The sequence below is a fragment of the Salmo salar genome, chromosome 09, assembly GCF_965601325.2.
Source record: "Salmo salar chromosome 09, fSalSal1, whole genome shotgun sequence".
In the NCBI taxonomy this organism is placed as follows: domain Eukaryota; kingdom Metazoa; phylum Chordata; class Actinopteri; order Salmoniformes; family Salmonidae; genus Salmo; species Salmo salar.
Genome location: NC_138299.1, coordinates 157308564 through 157333416, shown reverse-complemented (window position 1 = coordinate 157333416; position 24853 = coordinate 157308564). Strand labels below are relative to the sequence as shown.

The following is a 24853-nucleotide window of genomic DNA, read 5'->3' as shown; positions in this document are numbered from 1 at the left end:
ACAGATAGATGAGAGGTACACAGAGGAGAACAGATAGATGAGAGGTACAGAGAGGAGGAGAACAGATAGATGAGAGGTACACAGAGGAGGAGAACAGATAGATAGATGAGAGGTACACAGAGGAGAACAGATAGATGAGAGAGGTACACAGAGGAGAACAGATAGATGAGAGGCACACAGAGGAGGAGAACAGATAGATGAGAGGGTACACAGAGGAGGAGAACAGATAGATGAGAGGGTACACAGAGGAGAACAGATAGATGAGAGGCACACAGAGGAGGAGAACAGATAGATGAGAGGGTACACAGAGGAGGAGAACAGATAGATGAGAGGGTACACAGAGGAGGAGAACAGATAGATGAGAGGTACACAGAGGAGGAGAACAGATAGATGAGAGGGTACACAGAGGAGGAGAACAGATAGATGAGAGGTACACAGAGGAGGAAAACAGATAGATGAGAGGTACACAGAGGAGGAGAACAGATAGATGAGAGGTACACAGAGGAGGAGAACAGATAGATGAGAGGTACACAGAGGAGGAGAACAGATAGATGAGAGGTACACAGAGGAAAACAGATAGATGAGAGGTACACAGAGGAGGAGAACAGATAGATGAGAGGTACAGAGGAGGAGAACAGATAGATGAGAGGTACACAGAGGAGGAGAACAGATAGATGAGAGGTACACAGAGGAGGAGGACAGATAGATGAGAGGTACACAGAGGAGGAGAACAGATAGATGAGAGGTACACAGAGGAGGAGAACAGATAGATGAGAGGTACACAGAGGAGGAGAACAGATAGATGAGAGGGTACACAGAGGAGGAGAACAGATAGATGAGAGGTACACAGAAGAGAACAGATAGATGAGGGGGTACAGAGGAGGAGAACAGATAGATGAGAGGGTACACAGAGGAGAACAGATAGATGAGAGGTACACAGAGGAGGAGAACAGATAGATGAGAGGTACACAGAAGAGAACAGATAGATGAGGGGTACACAGAGGAGGAGAACAGATAGATGAGAGGTACACAGAAGAGGAGAACAGATAGATGAGGGGGTACAGAGGAGGAGAACAGATAGATGAGAGGTACAGAGAGGAGGAGAACAGATAGATGACAGGGGTACACAGAGGAGAACAGATAGATGAGAGGTACACAGAGGAGAAGAACAGATAGATGAGAGGTACACAGAGGAGGAGAACAGATAGATGAGAGGGTACACAGAGGAGAACAGATAGATGAGAGGGTACACAGAGGAGGAGAACAGATAGATGAGAGGTACACAGAGGAGGAGAACAGATAGATGAGAGGTACACAGAGGAGGAGAACAGATAGATGAGAGGTACACAGAGGAGGAGAACAGATAGATGAGGGGGTACAGAGGAGGAGAACAGATAGATGAGAGGGTACACAGAGGAGGAGAACAGATAGATGAGAGGTACACAGAGGAGGAGAACAGATAGATGAGAGGTACACAGAGGAGAACAGATAGATGAGAGGTACACAGAGGAGGAGAACAGATAGATGAGAGGTACACAGAGGAGGAGAACAGATAGATGAGAGGTACACAGAGGAGGAGAACAGATAGATGAGAGGTACACAGAGGAGAACAGATAGATGAGAGGTACACAGAGGAGGAGAACAGATAGATGAGAGGTACACAGAGGAGAACAGATAGATGAGGGGGTACAGAGAGGAGGAGAACAGATAGATGAGAGGGTACACAGAGGAGAACAGATAGATGAGAGGTACACAGAGGAGGAGAACAGATAGATGAGAGGTACACAGAGGAGGAGAACAGATAGATGAGAGGGTACACAGAGGAGAACAGATAGATGAGAGGTACACAGAGGAGAACAGATAGATGAGAGGTACACAGAGGAGGAGAACAGATAGATGAGAGGTACACAGAGGAGGAGAACAGATAGATGAGAGGTACACAGAGGAGGAGAACAGATAGATGAGAGGTACACAGAGGAGGAGAACAGATAGATGAGAGGTACACAGAGGAGGAGAACAGATAGATGAGAGGTACACAGAGGAGAACAGATAGATGAGAGGTACACAGAGGAGGAGAACAGATAGATGAGAGGTACACAGAGGAGGAGAACAGATAGATGAGAGGTACAGAGAGGAGGAGAACAGATAGATGAGAGGTACAGAGGAGGAGAACAGATAGATGAGAGGCACACAGAGGAGGAGAACAGATAGATGAGAGGTACACAGAGGAGGAGAACAGATAGATGAGAGGTACACAGAGGAGGAGAACAGATAGATGAGAGGTACACAGAGGAGGAGAACAGATAGATGAGAGGTACACAGAGGAGGAGAACAGATAGATGAGGGGCACACAGAGGAGGAGAACAGATAGATGAGAGGTACACAGAGGAGGAGAACAGATAGATGAGAGGTACACAGAGGAGGAGAACAGATAGATGAGGGGCACACAGAGGAGGAGAACAGATAGATGAGAGGTACACAGAAGAGGAGAACAGATAGATGAGAGGTACACAGAGGAGGAGAACAGATAGATGAGAGGTACACAGAGGAGGAGAACAGATAGATGAGGGGGTACAGAGAGGAGAACAGATAGATGAGAGGGTACACAGAGGAAGAGAACAGATAGATGAGAGGTACACAGAGGAGGAGAACAGATTGAGAGTTCCCTTTCTCTGTAGAAGACTAGATGTCATGCTCCTATTCTAGTTAGAGGAAATGTATCATTGCAATGGACACACACACACACACACACACACACACACACACACACACACACACACACACACACACACACACACACACACACACACACACACACACACACACACACACACACACACACACACACACGAGCCCTCAGATAATCAATAAGTTCTGCATTTGCACCATCGAGAGCATTTTGACTGGCTGCATCACCGCTTGGTACGGCAACAGCAAGGCACCAACCGCAAGGCACCAACCGCAAGGCACCAACCGCAAGGCACCAACTGCAAGGCGCTACAGAGGTTAGTGAGTATGGCCCAGTACGTCACTGGGGTTGAGCCCCCTGCCATCCAGGACCTCTATACCAGGCGGTGTCAGAGGAAGGCCAAAAACATTTTCAAAGACTCCAGCCACCCAAGCCATAGACTGTTCTCTCTGCTACAGTATGGCAAGCGGTACAGATGCACCAAGTCTGGTACCAACAGGACCCTGAACAGCTTCTACTACCAAGCCATAAGAAATCTAAACGGCTACTGACTGCTGTTACTGTCTATTATCTATCCTGTTGTCACTTTATCCCAACCTATAGGTACAAATCCACCTTAATTACCTCGTCCCCCTGCACATCAACTCAGTACTGGTACTCCCTGTATATAGCCATGTTATTACCTGGTACTCCCTGTATATAGCCATGTTATTACCTGGTACTCCCTGTATATAGCCATGTTATTACCTGGTACTCCCTTTATATAGCCATGTTATTACCTGGTACTCCCTGTATATAGCCATGTTATTACCTGGTACTCCCTGTATATAGCCATGTTATTACCTGGTACTCCCTGTATATAGCCATGTTATTACCTGGTACTCCCTGTATATAGCCATGTTATTACCTGGTACTCCCTGTATATAGCCATGTTATTACCTGGTACTTCCTGTATATAGCCATGTTATTACCTGGTACTCCCTGTATATAGCCATGTTATTACCTGGTACTCCCTGTATATAGCCATGTTATTACCTGGTACTTCCTGTATATAGCCATGTTAGAACCTGGTACTTCCTGTATATAGCCATGTTATTACCTGGTCCTCCTGCACATCAACTCAGTACTGATACTAGCTGTATGTAGACCACAGGAGGGTGGAGGCACCTTAGTGGGTAGGATGGACTCGTGGTAATGGCTGGAGCGGAACACATGTGTTTGATGCTATCCCATTCGCTCCGTTCGAGCCGTTATGATGAACCGTCCTCCACTCAGCAACCTCCATCAGTGGAGGCTGGTGGGAGAAGCTATAGAAGGATGGGCTCACCCTCTCTCTATCCCTCTCTCTCTATCCCCCTCTCTATATCCCTCTCTCTCTATCCATCTCTCTATCCCTCTCTCTATATCCCTCTCTCTATATCCCTCTCTATATCCCTCTCTCTCTATCCCCCTCTCTATCCCTCTCTCTCTATCCCTCTCTCTGTCCTCCTCTCTATCCCCCTCTCTATTTCCCTCTCTCTCTATCCCTCTCTCAATCCCTCTCTCAATCCCTCTCTCTATCCCCCTCTCTCTATCTCTCTCTATCCCCCTCTCTATTACCCTCTCTCTATATCCCTCTCTCTCTATCCCTCTCTCTCAATCCCTCTCTCAATCCCTCTCTCTCTGTCCCCCTCTCTATCCCTCTCTCTATCCCCCTCTCTATCCCTTTCTCTATCCCCTCACTCTCTGTCCCCCTCTCTATCCCTCTCTCTATCCCCCTCGCTCTCTATCCCCCTCTCTCTATCCCCCTCGCTCTCTATCCCCCTCTCTCTGTCCCTCTCTCAATCCCTCTCTCTCAATCCCTCTCTCTCAATCCCTCTCTCTCTATCCCTCTCAATCCCTCTCTCTCTCTATCCCTCTCAATCCCTCTCTCTCTATCCCTCTCTCTATCCCTCTCCTTTCTCCTTCATGACTTTTGTCACATGCTTTGTAAACAACAGGTGTAAACTAACAGTGAAATGCTTGCTGGTCCTTTTTCAACAATGCAGAGATAAATAAAAAAACGAATGTAGAAATAGTGACTTGAGGAATAAATACACAGTGAACAGAGACAACAATGCCATCTTTCTCCAGGGGAGTGTTCAGCACCCCTCTCATCCCCTCAGAGCTCCCTCAGGCAGACAGACAGACAGACGGGCTAGGTGTAATAAGTTATATCGCTCTTCCTCCTCCTTTCACACTCTCTCTCTCTCTCTCTCTTTCCTCTCAATATTGCTCTGTTGTTCTCTCAGCATAGGTCTCTCTCTCCTCCCCCATATCAATTCAATTCAATTCCATTTTAAGGGGAATGGAAACACTTCAGGAAGTCAATCTAAGCAAAGAGATGTATTTAATCCACTAATACTAAACATGTGCATTTAACATAAAAACATATCTATATTTAGTATTTTAGATCGTCGACAAGGTTTATTTGAGCTTTAGGTCAGCTCCATTTTAAATCGCCATAGTAACGACCGACGCCAGCGCTTCACTGGCAGGAATCAGCAAATTGACTGTGGTATTGAGTTTCCGTGCGGAGAGTGAATCGAAGAGAGTGAGGTTGGGGTCGGACAACGAAGATGGCAACAACAAGTACTAATTCAAACAGGAACTGTGTAGCGCCAGGCTGTATGAATTGGCTCCCCCAAAAAATCCCTCGGTAAACTACCATCGGCTGCCCGAGGACATACAACTTATGAAGAAGTGTCTCCATGTCCTGAAGATGAAGGACGTGCCAGCTCGAGCTAGCAGGATCTGCAGACAGCGTTTCGCGGAGGCAGACTTCGCGACGAAGGACACTTTCGATGCGGCAACCGGGAGTTTCTGAATGGAAAGGAGTCATAGGCCCACGTTGAAGCCCTCTGCCTGCGCCTCCATTTGACATGTCGAGGGTTATGGTGTAGGGTTTATGTTTACCGACCGACCGTCATCAAAAGCAACTGAACAGAGGAGGCGACGCGAGTCATGACTGTTGTTGACTAGGCTAGCGTTAAACGCTGGACGGCTTCAGCAGGTTCATTGGCTCCCTAACTAACTTTATTTTTGTTCTCAGACTCGGAGCTACTCGGTAAATTCAGCCATTTTGGGGAATTCCAAGATTCCAAGATGTTCTCTCCTGCCAGTGATGCAACAATGCCAATATGGCGATTAGCATTTACAGTTAGCTGGCGCTCTAAATCATAGTGTTTCCATTTCCCTTTAAGGGCTTTATTGGCATAGCAAGTGAATTTCTCTCTCTCTCTCACACACATTCTCTCTTTCTCTTTCTTAGTCTCTCTCTCTATCTTTCTCTCTCTCTCTTTTTATCTCTCTCTTTCCTGCTCTCTTCTCCTCTCTCTCTCTCTCTCTCTCTCTCTCTCTCTCTCTCTCTATCTCTCTCTCTCTATTTGGTTGTGTGTGTATCATAATTCGTTGGCAGGAGGAGATAGACAGCTAATCCTATTTATCTCTGCTTCTATTCCTAATTTGTCTCTCGTGGAGACCCAGAAGAAAGATAGAGGGGAAAGGATAGAGTGAGATTAGAGAGAGAGAGAGAAAGAAAGAGGGAGGGAAGCATGACAATGAGCTGGAGGAAGAGATGAAACGAGATGGAGTAATTATCTTGTCACCCTCCGTTTGAGTCCAGCTCCAAGGTCATGTTCTAAGTGTTTATCACCCTCTGTTTGAGTCCAGCTCCAAGGTCATGTTCTAAGTGTTTATCACCCTCCGTTTGAGTCCAGCTCCAAGGTCATGTTCTAAGTGTTTATCACCCTCCGTTTGAGTCCAGCTCCAAGGTCATGTTCTAAGTGTTTATCACCCTCCGTTTGAGTCCAGCTCCAAGGTCATGTTCTAAGTGTTTATCACCCTCCGTTTGAGTCCAGCTCCAAGGTCATGTTCTAAGTGTTTATCACCCTCCGTTTGAGTCCAGCTCCAAGGTCATGTTCTAAGTATTTATCACCCTCTGTTTGAGTCCAGCTCCAAGGTCATGTTCTAAGTGTTTATCACCCTCCGTTTGAGTCCAGCTCCAAGGTCATGTTCTAAGTGTTTATCACCCTCCGTTTGAGTCCAGCTCCAAGGTCATGTTCTAAGTGTTTATCACCCTCTGTTTGAGTCCAGCTCCAAGGTCATGTTCTAAGTGTTTATCACCCTCTGTTTGAGTCCAGCTCCAAGGTCATGTTCTAAGTGTTTATCACCCTCCGTTTGAGTCCAGCTCCAAGGTCATGTTCTAAGTGTTTATCACCCTCCGTTTGAGTCCAGCTCCAAGGTCATGTTCTAAGTGTTTATCACCCTCCGTTTGAATCCAGCTCCAAGGTCATGTTCTAAGTGTCCTGAATGTTCTGAATGTTTAGATTTTTGTATGTATTCCCCCCCATCTTTCTCTCTCTCTCTCTCTCTCTCTCTCTCTCTCCCCCCCTCATTCTTTATTTCTTTCTTTCTTTCTTTCTATCTCTCTCTTTCTCTCCCTTTCTTTCTCTTTGTCCCTCTCTCGCGCTCTCTCTCTCCTTCCCTCCCTCTCTCTCCCTTTCTCTCTCTCTCTCTCTCTCTCCCCCGCACCCTCTCTCTCTAACTCACTCTCTCTCTCTCCCTCTCTCTCTCTCTCTCTCTCTCTCTCTCTCTCTCTCTCTCTCTCTGTCTCTCTCTCTCCTCCTCTCCTTCTCTTAGGGTCGTTGTTCCAGGGAGAACTGTAAGTACCTACACCCTCCTCCTCACCTGAAGACCCAGCTGGAGATCAACGGCAGGAACAATCTGATCCAACAGAAGAACATGGCCATGCTGGCACAGCAGATGCAGCTGGCCAATGCCATGATGCCCAGCACACAGCTACATCCTACATGTATGGTGAGAGAACACACACCCATGGACGCACACACACACACACACACACACACACACACACACACACACACACACACATGCACACATGCATACATACACGAACACACACACACACACACACATGCTCACATGCTCACACACATACACACACATGCATACACACACATACACAAACACAAACACACACACTGGATCCAAGCCCAGCATATAGTGCAACCAGACCCAGCCAGGCCAGGCAATGATACAAAACAGATTCAATGAGACTTGCCATTCTCCTCTGAGAAACGTCCAGTCGTTTACCACTCACCTTTCATCCATTCTTCTTCTGTTTTCTTCTCATCCCTTCTTCTTCTGTTCTCAACCCTTCCTCTTCTATTCTCGTCCCTTCCTCTTCTGTTCTCTACCCTTCCTCTTCTGTTCTCATCCCTTCCTCTTCTGTTCTCATCGCTCTTCTGTTCTCGTCCCTACCTCTTCTGTTCTCATCCCTCTTCTGTTCTCGTCCCTTCCTCTTCTGTTCTCATCCCTCTTCTGTTCTCGTCCCTTCCTCTTCTGTTCTCATCCCTCTTCTGTTCTCATCCCTCTTCTGTTCTCATCCCTTCCTCTTCTGTTCTCGTCCCATCCTCTTCTGTTCTCGTGCCTTCCTCTTCTGTTCTCATCCCTTCCTCTTCTGTTCTCATCCCTTCCTCTTCTGTTCTCATCCCTTCTCTCTGGGTGGGAAAAGAAAGCAGAGAATGGAGAGGTGGTGGACAGAGAAGAGACAGCAGGATGAAACAGAGGAGATTGAAGGAGAGGTGGTGGACAGAGTTAGCTGTAGATACAGTATATACTGTAGTAGAGGCTGAAAAACAGACAGGAAAAATGGACACAAAGAGAGAAGCCAGGTCACCCATGATACAAGTCAGTACTCGACGTCCATCCATGTCTGAGGATGTCGGGAGATGACGTGGAAACCGTCCACTGGGGGCAACAGTGTGCATTTTTACCTTTGTGTAGGTTTCGGTTTTGCTAAGGCATTGTTGATGGGGATGGCGGTTGGGCGTAAGCATCTGATTCTGATATTGATATGTTTGTTTTAAGGCTATCCCAAACCTTAACCCTGACCTTAACCATTCAGAGTTAATACCTAATCCTTAAAAATTAGGAGATAATGCCTAAACTTTACCTGAACACTTTGAAATTTGACATTTGAAACAAGTTCAAAATGTAACTTTTGAGAAACATGGACAAACGTCTAATTCGGAAGTGAGACTGTGAGAGATGGTTGAAGAGAGACACAGGGAAAATGTAAACAAAGGAAGCAGGAGTTAAGTCAAGACGCTCTCCCTCTCTTTCTCGTAAACTCTCCACTTCTCACCCTCACACCCTCTCTTCTTCCTACTTCTCCCCCTCTGTTCTTCTTCTTCCCCATTTCTCCCTCTTCACCTCCCTCTCCTCTCAGCGTTGGCATGTGTTTTAATTTCAGGCAAGTTGCTCAGCTGAGGGGGATGTAAATTAAAGCTTACTATAGCCTGGGCCTGAATGCTGATGATGCTTTATATTAGACAGAGAAAACGCTAACGGACGGCCCACATCACAATGGGTTAGGAGTCAGGCTACAGTACATTCTCTCTCTTTCCTTCCTTCCTGATTTTTCTCTCTCTCTCCCTCTCTCTCTTTCTCTCCATCTCTCATTCTCTCTCTTTCTCACCTCCTCTCTTTCTCTCCATCTCTCTCTCTCTCATTCTCTCTCTTTCTCTCCCTCTCTCATTCTTTCCTCCCCTCTCTCTCTCTCTCTCTTTCTCTCCTCCTCTCTCTCTCTCTCTCTCTTTTTCTCCCTCTCTCCATCTCTTTCTCTCTCTCTACCTCTCTCTCTTTCATTCTCTCTCTCTCTCTCTTTCTCTCCCTCTCTTGTTCTCTCTCTTTCTCTCTTTCTCTCTCTCTTTCATTCTTTCTTTCTCTCTCCGTCTCTCTCTCCCTCTTTCTTTGCAGTTCTTTATGACATTATTCATTTGGTAGCCACGACAATGACATGTTTATGACATAACGACATTGCTGTGTGCTATAGTATTCCATGACATCATCTTGTAGAAGTGAATGGTGTCTTCCGTATTAGAAGAAGAGGTCTCCAAAGGCCCTGAGCAACGGCAGGTGATGAACAAAATGAAGCCTATCTGCAGTTAGAGCTCGTTAGCCTGGGTGGCAGTCTGTTTCTGGTGTCTTTAATATAGCTTGGGTGGCAGTCTGATTCTTGTCTCTTTAATATAGCCTGGGTGGCAGTCTGATTCTTGTCTCTTTAATATAGCCTGGGTGGCAGTCTGATTCTTGTCTCTTTAATATAGCCTGGGTGCCAGTCTTTTTCTGGTGTCTTTAATATAGCCTGGGTGCCAGTCTTTTTCTGGTGTCTTTAATATTGCCTGGGTGGCAGTCTGTTTCTGGTCTCTTTTGGCTTGACAATGACAGTAGGCAATATCACAAACAGATCTGGGACCAGGCTAGTGAGATCAGATCTGGGACCAGGCTGTTGAGATCAGATCTGGGACCAGGTTAGTGAGATCAGATCTGGGACCAGGTTAGTGAGATCAGATCTAAGACCAGGTTAGTGAGATCCGATCTGGGACCAGGCTAGTGAGATCAGATCTGGGACCAGGCTAGTGAGATCAGATCTGGTACCAGGCTAGTGAGATCAGATCTGGTACCAGGCTAGTGAGATCAGATCTGGTACCAGGCTAGTGAGATCAGATCTGGTACCAGGCTAGTGAGATCAGATCTGGTACCAGGCTAGTGAGATCAGATCTGGTACCAGGCTAGTGAGATCAGATCTGGTACCAGGCTAGTGAGATCAGATCTGGTACCAGGCTAGTGAGATCAGATCTGGTACCAGGCTAGTGAGATCAGATCTGGTACCAGGCTAGTGAGATCAGATCTGGTACCAGGCTAGTGAGATTAGTGGGATGTGGGATGTTTCAGTGGGATGTTTCCTCCTGGTCGAGACGTTTTCTAATCAAATCAAATCAAACTTTATTTGTCACATGCTCCAAATACAACAAGTGTAGACCTTAGCGTGAAATACTTACTTTACAAGCCTTTAATCAACAGTGCAGATCAAAAATAGTTCATCAAATATTTACCAAATAAACTAAAGTAAAAAAAAAAGGAAAAGTACCACAATAAAATAACAATAATGAGGCTATATACAGGGGGTACCAGTACCGAGTCAGTTTGCGGGGGTACAGGTTAGTCGAGGTAATTTGTACATGTAGGTAGGGGTGAAGTGACTATGCATAGATAATAAACATGGAGTAGCAGCAGTGTACAAAAGAAATTGAGGGGAGGGGGGTGTCAATGTAAATAGTCCGTAGTCTGACAATTTTATGGGCTTTCCTCTGACTCCGCCTTATTATATAGGTCCAGGATGGCAGGAAGCTTGGCTCCAGTGATATACTGGGCCATATACACCACCCTCTGTAGCACCTTACGGTCAGATGCCGAGCAGTTGCCATACCAGGCGGTGATGCAACCGGTCAGGATGCTCTCGATGGTGCAGTTGTAGAACTTTTTGAGGATCTGGGACCCAAGCCCTCTCCTGAGGGGGAAAAGGTTTTGTCGTGCCCTCTTCACAACTGTCTTGGTGTGTTTGAGAACCCGCTACGTCAGCCAGTACAGACTCAGCGTGTCACGTGCAGGGAATGCAGCTGTCTGCTTGAACTGGTGCCAGTATCTCTCTACAACCCTAACCATGCTCCAAGACACACTCATATGCACACACACACGCAGGCACGCACGCACACACACACACACACACACACACACACACACACACACACACACACACACACACACACACACACACACACACACACACACACACACACACACACACACACACAATAAATATCACCACACAGATGGAGATGAGACTCGTCCCACTATGTGTGAGTGAATAGCATACTGTAGGAAACAGGAGCAGGCATCAAGAGAACACTGTCCCTTTCTCTCCTTCTGTCTCCATTTCTCTATCTTTTTCCTGTCTCTCTCCTTCTGTCTCCATTTCTCTATCTTTTGTCCTGTCTCTCTCCTTCTGTCTCCCTTTCTCTGTTGTTCTGTCTCTCTCTCTCTCTCTCTCTCTCTCCCTTTCTCTAACTCTTGTTCTGTCCCTCTCTCTCTCTCTCTCTCTCTCTCTCTCTTGCTCTCTCTCTCTCCCTTTCTCTAACTCTTGTTCTGTCTCTCTCTGTATTTCACTTCTCTTCAGTCCTCACCTAGGTCACACTTCATTTGGATAGTCTGGATAGTCCTTTAGATCGCTCTACCAATCGCCATACTATCAAAAAAATGTATCTGTTTGCTAAGGTTAAAATTAAGGTTGTGGTAAATTTAGAATAAGGGTTAGGTTTATAATAAAGCTTAGGGTTAGGTTTAGAACAAGGGTAAGGGTTAAGGTTAGGGTTAGTAGATAGTTAGTTGAAATGTTACAGCATCTACAGATGGACTATCCAAATAAAGTGTCACCTATCTTTGTTTTCTAAGACTGGCTGAATATCTCGGCATTGTGCTTCTCTTGTCTCCGTACAGCCGGTCCCTATGTTCTCTGTGACGCCCAGCCTTGCCTCCAATATCAGTCCTGCTGCGGTGGCCGCTGCGTTTAACCCCTACTTGGGCCCGGTGTCGCCCGGCCTGATGCCTTCTGAGATCATGTCCAGCGCCCCGGTCCTGGTGACCAGTAACCCCAATGTCTCCATGCCCTCTGCTGCTGCTGCACAGAGACTCATGAGGACAGACAGACTGGAGGTGAGCTGTATAAACAAATACACAGAGACTCATGAGGACAGACAGACTGGAGGTGAGCTGTTTAAACAAATACACAGAGACTCATGAGGACAGACAGACTGGAGGTGAGCTGTATAAACAAATACACAGAGACTCATGAGGACAGACAGACTGGAGGTGAGCTGTTTAAACAAATACACAGAGACTCATGAGGACAGACAGACTGGAGGTGAGCTGTATAAACAAATACACAGAAACTCATGAGGACAGACAGACTGGAGGTGAGCTGTTTAAACAAATACACAGAGACTCATGAGGACAGACAGACTGGAGGTGAGCTGTATAAACAAATACACAGAGACTCATGAGGACAGACAGACTGGAGGTGAGCTGTTTAAACAAATACACAGAAACTCTGACTCAACCTCATGCTGTTCTCTGCACACTAGCACTTGATTTATCAAAACACAACTCTTGATTAATCAAAAAACAATTTGCATGGTTTCCCAAGTCTACAGTCACTGTTACACAGTGAAAGGATGGTAACTAGCAGTCAATGAGGACTGGACATCTTTAACTGCTTTCACCAAAGTAGATTTTCTGTTACGGCTTGAGTCTCTTACCTTGTTAAGGAGCTGAGTCGAAAAGTGTTGCTTAAAAAGTTGTAGCTTAGTTAATTAATTAATTAATTAATTAACTAATACAGTTCAATTATGCACATCTAATACACAGCAGTCTGTTACCGTAACTAAACCCTGATTCCATTATGCAGTAATGATATATCAGTCTGTTACCGTAACTAAACCCCTGATTCCATTATGCAGTAATGATATCAGTCTGTTACCGTAACTAAACCCCTGTTATCATTATGCAGTAATGATATATCAGTCTGTTACCGTAACTAAACCCCTGATTCCATTATGCAGTAATGATATATCAGTATGTTACTGTAACTAACCCCCTGTTATCATTATGCAGTAGTGATATATCAGTATGTTACCGTAACTAACCCCCTGATTCCATTATGCAGTAATGATATCAGTCTGTTACCGTAACTACAACGTTACCATATTTTGCTCATTAGAAAGACAGAGGGATGCAAATTAGCATCCCTGCCATTATCACACACACACATACACACACATACGCGCACACACACACACACACACACACACACACACACACACACACACACACACACACACACACACACACACACACACACACACACACACACACACACAGGAGACATGAGATGTGTTGTGGTGCGATGGATCTTATATCATAACATATGTTATTCTCCAAATCAGAGTCATCACTCACAGGACTTCCTGATTCTCAGCTGTGCTTCTCAGGACCCACTGCATCACAATAGTTATTCATTGGACACTAAGTCAATGCAATGTATTATGCAGTGGTGCCTAGGATACACTAGTAACAAAATAATAGGAAAATCATCGGGGGAGAGGAGGGAGGGAGGGAGGGAGGGAGGGAGGGAGGGGAGGAGGAAGGAGTGGAGAGGGAGGGGAGGGGAGGGGAGAGAAGTGGAGGAACGTTGGGAGGTTAATGTTGGGAGGGAGTCTCAGGGCGAGTGGACAGCTCTGTGAACGAGGGAAAGGGTCGATAACAGGAAAGAAAGATTTAGGGAGAGATGAGAAATGAGTGACCAGCAGACTTGTTAAAGTCATCAGGGAAGGAGAGGAGAGGAGTAGGCAGGGGGGAGGTGGCAAGGGGGAGGAAGGGTGTGGTGGAGCGATATGGATTTCACTGATTAGGGGTGATTTCACTGATTAGGGGTGATTTCACTGATGAGGGGTGATTTCACTGATGAGGGGTGATTTCACTGATGAGGAGTGATTTCACTGATGAGGAGTGATTTCACTGATAAGGGGTGATTTCACTGATGAGGAGTGATTTCACTGATGAGGGGTGATTTCACTGATGAGGGGTGATTTCACTGATGAGGGATGATTTCACTGATGAGGGGTGATTTCACTGATGAGGGGTGATTTCACTGATAAGGGGTGATTTCACTGATGAGTGATTTCACTGATGAGTGATTTCACTGATGAGGGGTGATTTCACTGATAAGGGGTGATTTCACTGATGAGGAGTGATTTCACTGATTAGGGGTGATTTCACTGATTAGGGGTGATTTCACTGATGAGGGGTGATATCACTGATGAGGGGTGATTTCACTGATGAGGAGTGATTTCACTGATGAGGGGTGATTTCACTGATTAGGGGTGATTTCACTCATTAGGGGTGATTTCACTGATGAGGAGTGATTTCACTGATGAGGAGTGATTTCACTGATGAGGGATGATTTCACTGATGAGGGATGATTTCACTGATGAGGGATGATTTCACTGATGAGGAGTGATTTCACTGATGAGGGGTGATTTCACTGATTAGGGGTGATTTCACTGATGAGTGATTTCACTGATGATGAGTGATTTCACTGATGAGAGGTGATTTCACTGATGATGAGTGATTTCACTGATGAGGGGTGATTTCACTGATGAGGGGTGATTTCACTGATTAGGGGTGATTTCACTCATTAGGGGTGATTTCACTGATGAGGAGTGATTTCACTGATGAGGAGTGATTTCACTGATGAGGGATGATTTCACTGATGAGGGATGATTTCACTGATGAGGGATGATTTCACTGATGAGGAGTGATTTCACTGATGAGGGGTGATTTCACTGATTAGGGGTGATTTCACTGATGAGTGATTTCACTGATGATGAGTGATTTCACTGATGAGAGGTGATTTCACTGATGATGAGTGATTTCACTGATGAGGGGTGATTTCACTGATTAGGGGTGATTTCACTCATTAGATGAGGGATGATTTCACTGATGAGGGATGATTTCACTGATGAGGGATGATTTCACTGATGAGGAGTGATTTCATGGAAATAATGGGTGAATCTGTCCAATACCTGATTAGTTTGTTTCCATGAGGAAATGTGCTTTTTCCTCATTAACGCCTACTGGTGTTACATCATGGAACTAAACCACTAGCTTCGTTGGCCAAGAAGTGGGTTTGCTATAAATACCCTTCAGAAAAAGGCCAGACATATTTTAGTGTCATAGTGTGTCATTAAAAATGAACAGCTGCAGGATTCTGTTTTCATGCTTGACATACAACTGTAGGACCCTCCACATATTACCTGCATGATGATGACACAACTGGCCTGTAGGGATGGTAACCATTGGATAGAAATAGGATTATCAGCCTCTTCTTGTTGTTGGCCAACCAGGAGCTTTCCTAGGGTTTAATTTCCCTCAGAGGCATAGTACAGCTGTTAGATCAGGGCTAATAACTCTTATTGAGAGAGTGAGACAGATCAGGGCACACAGCTCATCTGTCTTCTCCTCCCACTCACCCTGTCATCTTTCCCTCCACCCTGTCTCTCCTCTCCCTCCACTTTCTCTCCTCTCCCTCCACTTTCTCTCCTCTCCCTCTCTGTCTCTCCTCTCCCTCTGTCTCTCCTCTCCCTCAACCCTGTCTCTCCTCTCCCTCTCAGTCTCTCCTCTCCCTCCACCCTGTCTCTCCTCTCCCCCCACACTGTCTCTCCTCTCCCCCCACACTGTCTCTCCTCTCCTTCCTCCCTGTCTGTCCTCTCCCTCCACCCTGTCTCTCCTCTCCTTCCTCCCTGTCTCTCCTCTCCCTCAACCCTGTCTCTCCTGTCCCTCCACACTCTCTCCTCTCCCCCCACACTGTCTCTCCTCTCCTTCCTCCCTGTCTGTCCTCTCTCTCCACCCTGTCTGTCCTCTCCTTCCACCCTGTCTGTCCTCTCCCTCCTCCCTGTCTGTCCTCTCCCTCCTCCCTGTCTGTCCTCTCCCTCCACCCTGTCTGTCCTCTCCCTCCATCCTGTCTGTCCTCTCCCTCCACCCTGTCTCTCATCTCCCTCCACCCTGTCTCTCCTCTCCTTCCTCCCTGTCTGTCCTCTCCCTCCACCCTGTCTCTCCTCTCCCTCCACCCTGTCGCTCCTCTCCCTCCACCCTGTCGCTCCTCTCCCTCCACCCTGTCTGTCCTCTCCCTCCACCCTGTCTCTCCCCCCCCTCACCCTGTCTCTCCTCTCCCTCCACCCTCTCTCAAGAGACTATAATTTCAATCCCCTTGATCTTCGTTCTCTCTCTCTCTATTTCTCTCTCTCTCTCTCTCTCTCTCTCTGTCTCTCTCTCTTGCTCCCTCCCTCCCCTACTTTTCTGAACATCTGCCTGACAACAAGGCAGCCTCTTTTTTAAAAAGAGCCTTGCTGTTTTCGACGAGGCATGGCCAGTGAAGACAGGAGGCAGAGACGGTTAACTCTGTCTAGACACAGGTCTGAGAAGCTAGTGTCTTCATAAACACACAATGCACACGCACACAAAACACACAAACCAGTCCAGTAGAAAGAGAGGAGAGGAGAAAAGGAAGCAGCTGCAGACTATTGAGATACGCCCCAGGTCTTGTCTGGACGTGAGCTCGACACATTGTCAACCTGGCCATGCATGTACTGCCCCCTGCTGGAAAACTCAGGAATATATGAATCTTGTTTTCACGTCATCGATTTGAAAAACAAAATATTTATACTTGAATGATTAAATGAGAGAAGGCAAACATTACGAGATTGATGAGTGTTTATGCTGCTGATTATTCATTCTGAACTGTAATTAGCAGGTATGTGTTCCTTTTGATATATTCATTAAGCATTTATATTCATTTATTCCCGTTGCTTATTATTGCCATTGGTTATTATTCCCATTGTTTATTATACCCATTGCATATTATTCCCGTTGCTTATTATTCCCATTGGTTATTGATAGGCTGAGGTGGAGGGCCCTTTCTGCCCATGACAGTGATATATATATATATATATATATATATATATATATATATATATATATATATATATATATATAGACCTCAGATATTAAACCCTTCCTCGTTATGTTGTTGTTAGGCTGTGAATGTCCACCTTTCCTCCGTGACTTGTTGTGATGCCATGTATCATGATGACGCGTGGTTTGGTACCACCCTGTGGTATGTATATATAGTTTGGTTTGGTTTGGTACCACCCTGATATGTGAAGTAACATTTTGATCAGCAGCCATTTATTATGCTTTTTCTCTTTTCTCTTGGATTCTGTCTGTCTGTCTGTCTGTCTGTCTGTCTGTCTGTCTGTCTGTCTGTCTGTCTGTCTGTCTGTCTGTCTGTCTGTCTGTCTGTCTGTCTGTCTGTCTGTCTGTCTGTCTGTCTGTCTGTCTGTCTGTCTGTCTGTCTGTCTGTCTGTCTGTCTGTCTGTCTCTCTATCCACCCCTCCTTCCTTTCCCCAGGTGTGTCGGGAGTACCAGAGAGGTAACTGTACGCGGGGGGAGAATGACTGTCGCTTCTCCCACCCCTCAGACAGCACCATGATAGACACCAACGACAACACCGTGACCGTGTGTATGGACTACATAAAGGGTCGCTGCTCCAGGGAGAAGTGTAAATACTTCCACCCTCCAGCCCACCTGCAGGCCAAGATAAAGGCTGGCCAACACCAGGTCAACCAGGCTGCCGCTGCAGCAGCCATGGTAGGTATCCCTCTGTAACAACCCCCCCCCCCCAGTCATCTCCCCCAGCCAGCCCCTTCAGCACACATTCCAAGCTCTGCTCTCTCAACCCTCTCCCGTCCTCTCTCATCCCTTCCCCTCACACCATCTAGACTACCCAGCAGATGTAGACAGTAAAGGTAATAGCACTAATTATGCAGCTAACTAGTTAGCTTAATTGTATCATGCTAAATGTGTGACTTACTGCCCCCTTCCGAACCTGATCCCTTTCCAGCAGCTCTTTCAACTGTTAACACCTGTTATAACGTGTGTTGTAACTGGACATATTGGTATATAACATGTGTTATAACTGGATATCTTGCTTTATAACATGTGTTATAACTGGATATCTTGTTATATAACATGTGTTATAACTGGATATCTTGTTATATAACATGTGTTATAGCTGGATATATTGTTATATAACGTGTTATAACTGTGTTTATTGTTATATAACATGTTCTAACAGGATATATTGTTATATAAAGTGTTATAACTGGATATATTTTTATATAACGTGTTATAACTGTGTTTATTGTTATGCTTATTAGAGCTAATGTAATTCTGTAGCAATACTTCATCTTATTATATTTAGGACATAAATAGTCCTGGATGCATTAGCATTGAACATACTATATGATTCACTTTAAAGAATTCTGTAATTTCCTGAAACCAGGAAGTGTCTAATGATAAATGCAGTAACAGTGTTTAGCTTAATCCAGTGACAGTGAATAGCAAGAAAAGCAACATTCCTGTGTAAGTAAATTATGTCAAAGCCGTAGTGTTTAGAGTAACAATCCTACAGCTGTTAATGATGTCAAGGCCGTAGTGTTTAGAGTAACAATCCTACAGCTGTTAATGATGTCAAGGCCGTAGTGTTTAGAGTAACAATCCTACAGCTGTTAATGATGTCACGGCCGTAGTGTTTAGAGTAACAATCCTACAGCTGTTAATGATGTCACGGCCGTAGTGTTTAGAGTAACAATCCTACAGCTGTTAATGATGTCACGGCCGTAGTGTTTAGAGTAACAATCCTACAGCTGTTAACGATGTCAAGGCCGTAGTGTTTAGAGTAACAATCCTACAGCTGTTAACGATGTCAAGGCCGTAGTGTTTAGAGTAACAATCCTACAGCTGTTAATGATGTCACGGCCGTAGTGTTTAGAGTAACAATCCTACAGCTGTTAATGATGTCACGGCCGTAGTGTTTAGAGTAACAATCCTACAGCTGTTAATGATGTCAAGGCCGTAGTGTTTAGAGTAACAATCCTACAGCTGTTAATGATGTCAAGGCCGTAGTGTTTAGAGTAACAATCCTACAGCTGTTAATGATGTCAAGGCCGTAGTGTTTAGAGTAACAATCCTACAGCTGTTAATGATGTCAAAGCCGTAGTGTTTAGAGTAACAATCCTACAGCTGTTAATGATGTCAAGGCCGTAGTGTTTAGAGTAACAATCCTACAGCTGTTAATGATGTCAAGGCCGTAGTGTTTAGAGTAACAATCCTACAGCTGTTAATGATGTCAAGGCCGTAGTGTTTAGAGTAACAATCCTACAGCTGTTAATGATGTCAAGGCCGTAGTGTTTAGAGTAACAATCCTACAGCTGTTAATGATGTCAAGGCCGTAGTGTTTAGAGTAACAATCCTACAGCTGTTAATGATGTCACAGCCCTAGTGTTTACAGTAACAACCCTACAGCTGTTAATGATGTCACGGCCCTAGTGTTTACAGTAACAACCCTACAGCTGTTAATGATGTCACGGCCCTAGTGTTTAGAGTAACAATCCTACAGCTGTTAATGATGTCACGGCCGTAGTGTTTAGAGTAACAATCCTACAGCTGTTAATGATGTCAAGGCCGTAGTGTTTAGAGTAACAATCCTACAGCTGTTAATGATGTCACGGCCGTAGTGTTTAGAGTAACAATCCTACAGCTGTTAATGATGTCACGGCCGTAGTGTTTAGAGTAACAATCCTACAGCTGTTAATGATGTCAAGGCCGTAGTGTTTAGAGTAACAATCCTACAGCTGTTAATGATGTCAAGGCCGTAGTGTTTAGAGTAACAATCCTACAGCTGTTAATGATGTCAAGGCCGTAGTGTTTAGAGTAACAATCCTACAGCTGTTAATGATGTCAAAGCCGTAGTGTTTAGAGTAACAATCCTACAGCTGTTAATGATGTCAAGGCCGTAGTGTTTAGAGTAACAATCCTACAGCTGTTAATGATGTCAAGGCCGTAGTGTTTAGAGTAACAATCCTACAGCTGTTAATGATGTCAAGGCCGTAGTGTTTAGAGTAACAATCCTACAGCTGTTAATGATGTCAAGGCCGTAGTGTTTAGAGTAACAATCCTACAGCTGTTAATGATGTCAAGGCCGTAGTGTTTAGAGTAACAATCCTACAGCTGTTAATGATGTCACAGCCCTAGTGTTTACAGTAACAACCCTACAGCTGTTAATGATGTCACGGCCCTAGTGTTTACAGTAACAACCCTACAGCTGTTAATGATGTCACGGCCCTAGTGTTTACAGTAACAACCCTACAGCTGTTAATGATGTCACAGCCCTAGTGTTTACAGTAACAACCCTACAGCTGTTAATGATGTCACGGCCCTAGTGTTTACAGTAACAACCCTACAGCTGTTAATGATGTCAAGTCCACAGTGTTTACAGTAAAAACCCTACAGCTGTTAATTATGTCAAGGCCGAAGTGTTTACAGTAACGACCCTACAGCTGTTAATGATGTCAAGGCCCCGGTGTTTACAGTAAAAACCCTACAGCTGTTAATTATGTCAAGGCCGAAGTGTTTACAGTAACGACCCTACATCTGTTAATGATGTCAAGTCCACAGTGTTTACAGTAACAACCTTACAGCTGTTAATTTACAGCAACAACCCTACAGCCATTAATGATGTAAAGGCCATAGAGTTTACAGAATCAACTCTACAGCCATTAATGATGTCAAGGCCATAGTGTTTACAGTAACAACCCTACAGCCATTAGTGATGTCAAGGCCGTAGTGTTTACAGTAACAACCCTACAGCCATTAGTGATATCAAGGCCGTAGTGTTTACAGTAACAACCCTACAGCCATTAGTGATGTCAAGGCCGTAGTGTTTACAGTAACAACCCTACAGCCATTAGTGATATCAAGGCCGTAGTGTTTACAGTGACAACCCTACAGCCATTAGTGATATCAAGGCCGTAGTGTTTACAGTGACAACCCTACAGCCATTAGTGATGTCAAGGTCATAGTGTTTACAGTAACAACCCTACAGCCATTAGTGATGTCAAGGCCGTAGTGTTTACAGTAACAACCCTACAGCCATTAGTGATGTCAAGGCCGTAGTGTTTACAGTAACAACCCTACAGCCATTAGTGATATCAAGGCCGTAGTGTTTACAGTAACAACCCTACAGCCATTAGTGATGTCAAGGCCGTAGTGTTTACAGTAACAACCCTACAGCCATTAGTGATATCAAGGCCGTAGTGTTTACAGTGACAACCCTACAGCCATTAGTGATGTCAAGGCCCTAGTGTTTACAGTAACAACCCTACAGCCATTAGTGATGTCAAGGCCGTAGTGTTTACAGTAACAACCCTACAGCTGTTAATGTGCATCCTCTAGCTATGTTATTTGTTGTATATTGCATTCCAATGATTTGTTGTTTTGTTTGTTTGTTTTGTTGTTTTCTCACCAACCCAAACTGCACTGCTGCCTCCATGATGCACCTCTGCTTGCTGGTTTATGTTAATGCGCTTGAACCTCATTGGCCCATTGCCACCTTGTGCTCGCTGCCTGCTAATTAAGGCTCAGTCGGCTGTCAAATCACTGAAGCGACCCCTCGACGCAACCTTTGACCTGGTACTATGACCTTTCACCTTTTAGCTTGGCATGCAGCTCTGTTATACTAGTTTCTAACTAAATACATTTTAGTAAGTTACTGTTTACTAACCATGTCATTGCTGGGGTGATAAATTGATTTTGGCATTACTGTTTACTAAACATGTTATTGATGGGGCGATGAATTGATTTTGGCAATAATGTTTACTAAACATGTCATATCTGGGGTGATAAATTGATTTTTGCATTACTGTTGACTGAACATGTCATTGATGGGATGATGAATTCATTTTGGCAATAATATTTTGTAAACATGTTATTGATGGGGTGATGAATTGATTGTGGTATAGTGGTACCCCGTTAATTAACCTAAATATCCCTTTAAATTACCATTCTATCTCTATGTCAACGAGGGAATGAGGCGGGATTTGCGAAACACTTGCAGTGCCTAAGAAGCTTAATTAGAATGTTGTCTACAGTCAGTTCATCCCTTCTAGTCTAGTCATCATTAATAACATGGTTCGAACGTTAATCTGGATTTAATTTACTTAACGCAGCAGCTAAAACCATGATTAGTGTCTATTCAGGAGTATTCAACTATAAATATATTGCATGGTTATGATATATTTTCTAGTTATTACAAGTTTTTGCATGTCTAATACTGGTGGACGGGTGGGCTTCAAGAGGGACTTCAGAATGAACAAGTCTTCTACTGTTAACCATGAAGCTAGAAGTACAGCTTTTTCTCTGTTGACATCTTCTCTGTTAACATCTTCTCTGTTAACATCCTCTCTGTTAACATCTTCTCTGTTAACATCCTCTCTGTTAACATCTTCTCTGTTAACATCTTCTCTTAACATCCTCTCTGTTAACATCTTCTCTGTTAACATCCTCTCTGTTAACATCCTCTCTGTTAACATCATCTCTATTAACATCCTCTCTGTTGACAGCCTCTCTGTTGACTCCTGATTACTAGTACAATCATTTTTATCTTTATTTTACAGAGCTCCTAATACATAATCAATGATGTGTTATAAAAGATGATTTACTTTTGCAGTACTCATATTTTACATATTTCTGTGTATATTGTCTGTATGTTGGTAACTACTTTTCTCTATTGTGACCATCTCTAGCTGTCACAATTCATAGACAAGCACCACTGTCTTGAAGGACTAGTGCAACATAGACCACTGTCTGATTATAGAAGGACTAGTGTAACATAGACCACTGTCTTGATATAGGACTAGTGTAACATAGACCACTGTCTGATTATAGAAGGACTAGTGTAACATAGACCACTGTCTTGCTATAGGACTAGTGTAACATAGACCACTGTCTGATTATATAAGGACTAGTGTAACATAGACCACTGTCTTGCTATAGGACTAGTGTAACATAGACCACTGTCTGATTATATAAGGACTAGTGTAACATAGACCACTGTCTTGCTATAGGACTAGTGTAACATAGACCACTGTCTGATTATATAAGGACTAGTGTAACATAGACCACTGTCTTGCTATAGGACTAGTGTAACATAGACCACTGTCTGATTATAGAAGGACTAGTGTAACATAGACCACTGTCTTGCTATAGGACTAGTGTAACATAGACCACTGTCTGATTATATAAGGACTAGTGTAACATAGACCACTGTCTTGCTATAGGACTAGTGTAACATAGACCACTGTCTGATTATAGAAGGACTAGTGTAACATAGACCACTGTCTTGATATAGGACTTGTGTAACATAGACCACTGTCTGATTATAGAAGGACTAGTGTAACATAGACCACTGTCTGATTATAGAAGGACTAGTGTAACATAGACCACTGTCTTGCGATAGGACTAGTGTAACATAGACCACTGTCTTGCTATATGACTAGTGTAACATAGACCACTGTCTTGCTATAGAAGGACTAGTGTAACATAGACCACTGTCTGATTATAGAAGGACTAGTGTAACATAGACCACTGTCTTGCTATAGAAGGACTAGTGTAACATAGACCACTGTCTGATTATATAAGGACTAGTGTAACATAGACCACTGTCTGATTATAGAAGGACTAGTGTAACATAGACCACTGTCTTGCTATAGAAGGACTAGTGTAACATAGACCACTGTCTGATTATAGAAGGACTAGTGTAACATAGACCACTGTCTTGCTATAGGACTAGTGTAACATAGACCACTGTCTGATTATAGAAGGACTAGTGTAACATAGACCACTGTCTTGTTATAGGACTAGTGTAACATAGACCACTGTCTGATTATAGAAGGACTAGTGTAACATAGACCACTGTCTTGTTATAGATGGACTAGTGTAACATAGACCACTGTCTGATTATAGAAGGACTAGTGTAACATAGACCACTGTCTGATTATAGAAGGACTAGTGTAACATAGACCACTGTCTTGTTATAGATGGACTAGTATAACATAGACCACTGTCTGATTATAGATGGACTAGTGTAACATAGACCACTGTCTGATTATAGAAGGACTAGTGTAACATAGACTACTGTCTTGTTATAGATGGACTAGTGTAACATAGACCACTGTCTGATTATAGAAGGACTAGTGTAACATAGACCACTGTCTTGATATAGGACTAGTGTAACATAGACCACTGTCTGATTATAGAAGGACTAGTGTAACATAGACCACTGTCTGATTATATAAGGACTAGTGTAACATAGACCACTGTCTTGCTATAGGACTAGTGTAACATAGACCACTGTCTGATTATAGAAGGACTAGTGTAACATAGAGCACTGTCTTGCTATAGGACTAGTGTAACATAGACCACTGTCTGATTATATAAGGACTAGTGTAACAATAGACCACTGTCTGATTATAGATGGACTAGTGTAACAATAACCACTGTCTGATTATAGATGGACTAGTGTAACATAGACTACTGTCTTGTTATAGATGGACTAGTGTAACATAGACCACTGTCTGATTATAGAAGGACTAGTGTAACATAGACCACTGTCTTGTTATAGATGGACTAGTGTAACATAGACCACTGTCTGATTATAGAAGGACTAGTGTAACATAGACCACTGTCTTGTTATAGATGGACTAGTGCAACATAGACCACTGACTGATTATAGAAGGACTAGTGTAACATAGACCACTGTCTTGATAT

The 24853-nt window shown here is 44.2% G+C and overlaps 1 protein-coding gene across 1 annotated transcript in view; it reads left to right on the top strand.

Annotated features, from left to right (window-relative positions):
* LOC106613300 (muscleblind-like protein 1) overlaps nt 1–24853 on the top strand; it is a 167619-nt gene that overhangs the window by 122603 nt on the left and 20163 nt on the right. The window contains exons 3-7 of the mRNA XM_082956483.1: nt 7349–7525; nt 12071–12286; nt 17597–17840; nt 18090–18103; nt 21665–21718. Coding sequence (XP_082812609.1) covers nt 7349–7525; nt 12071–12286; nt 17597–17840; nt 18090–18103; nt 21665–21718 — 705 coding nt within the window. The remainder of the gene's footprint in view (nt 1–7348; nt 7526–12070; nt 12287–17596; nt 17841–18089; nt 18104–21664; nt 21719–24853) is intronic.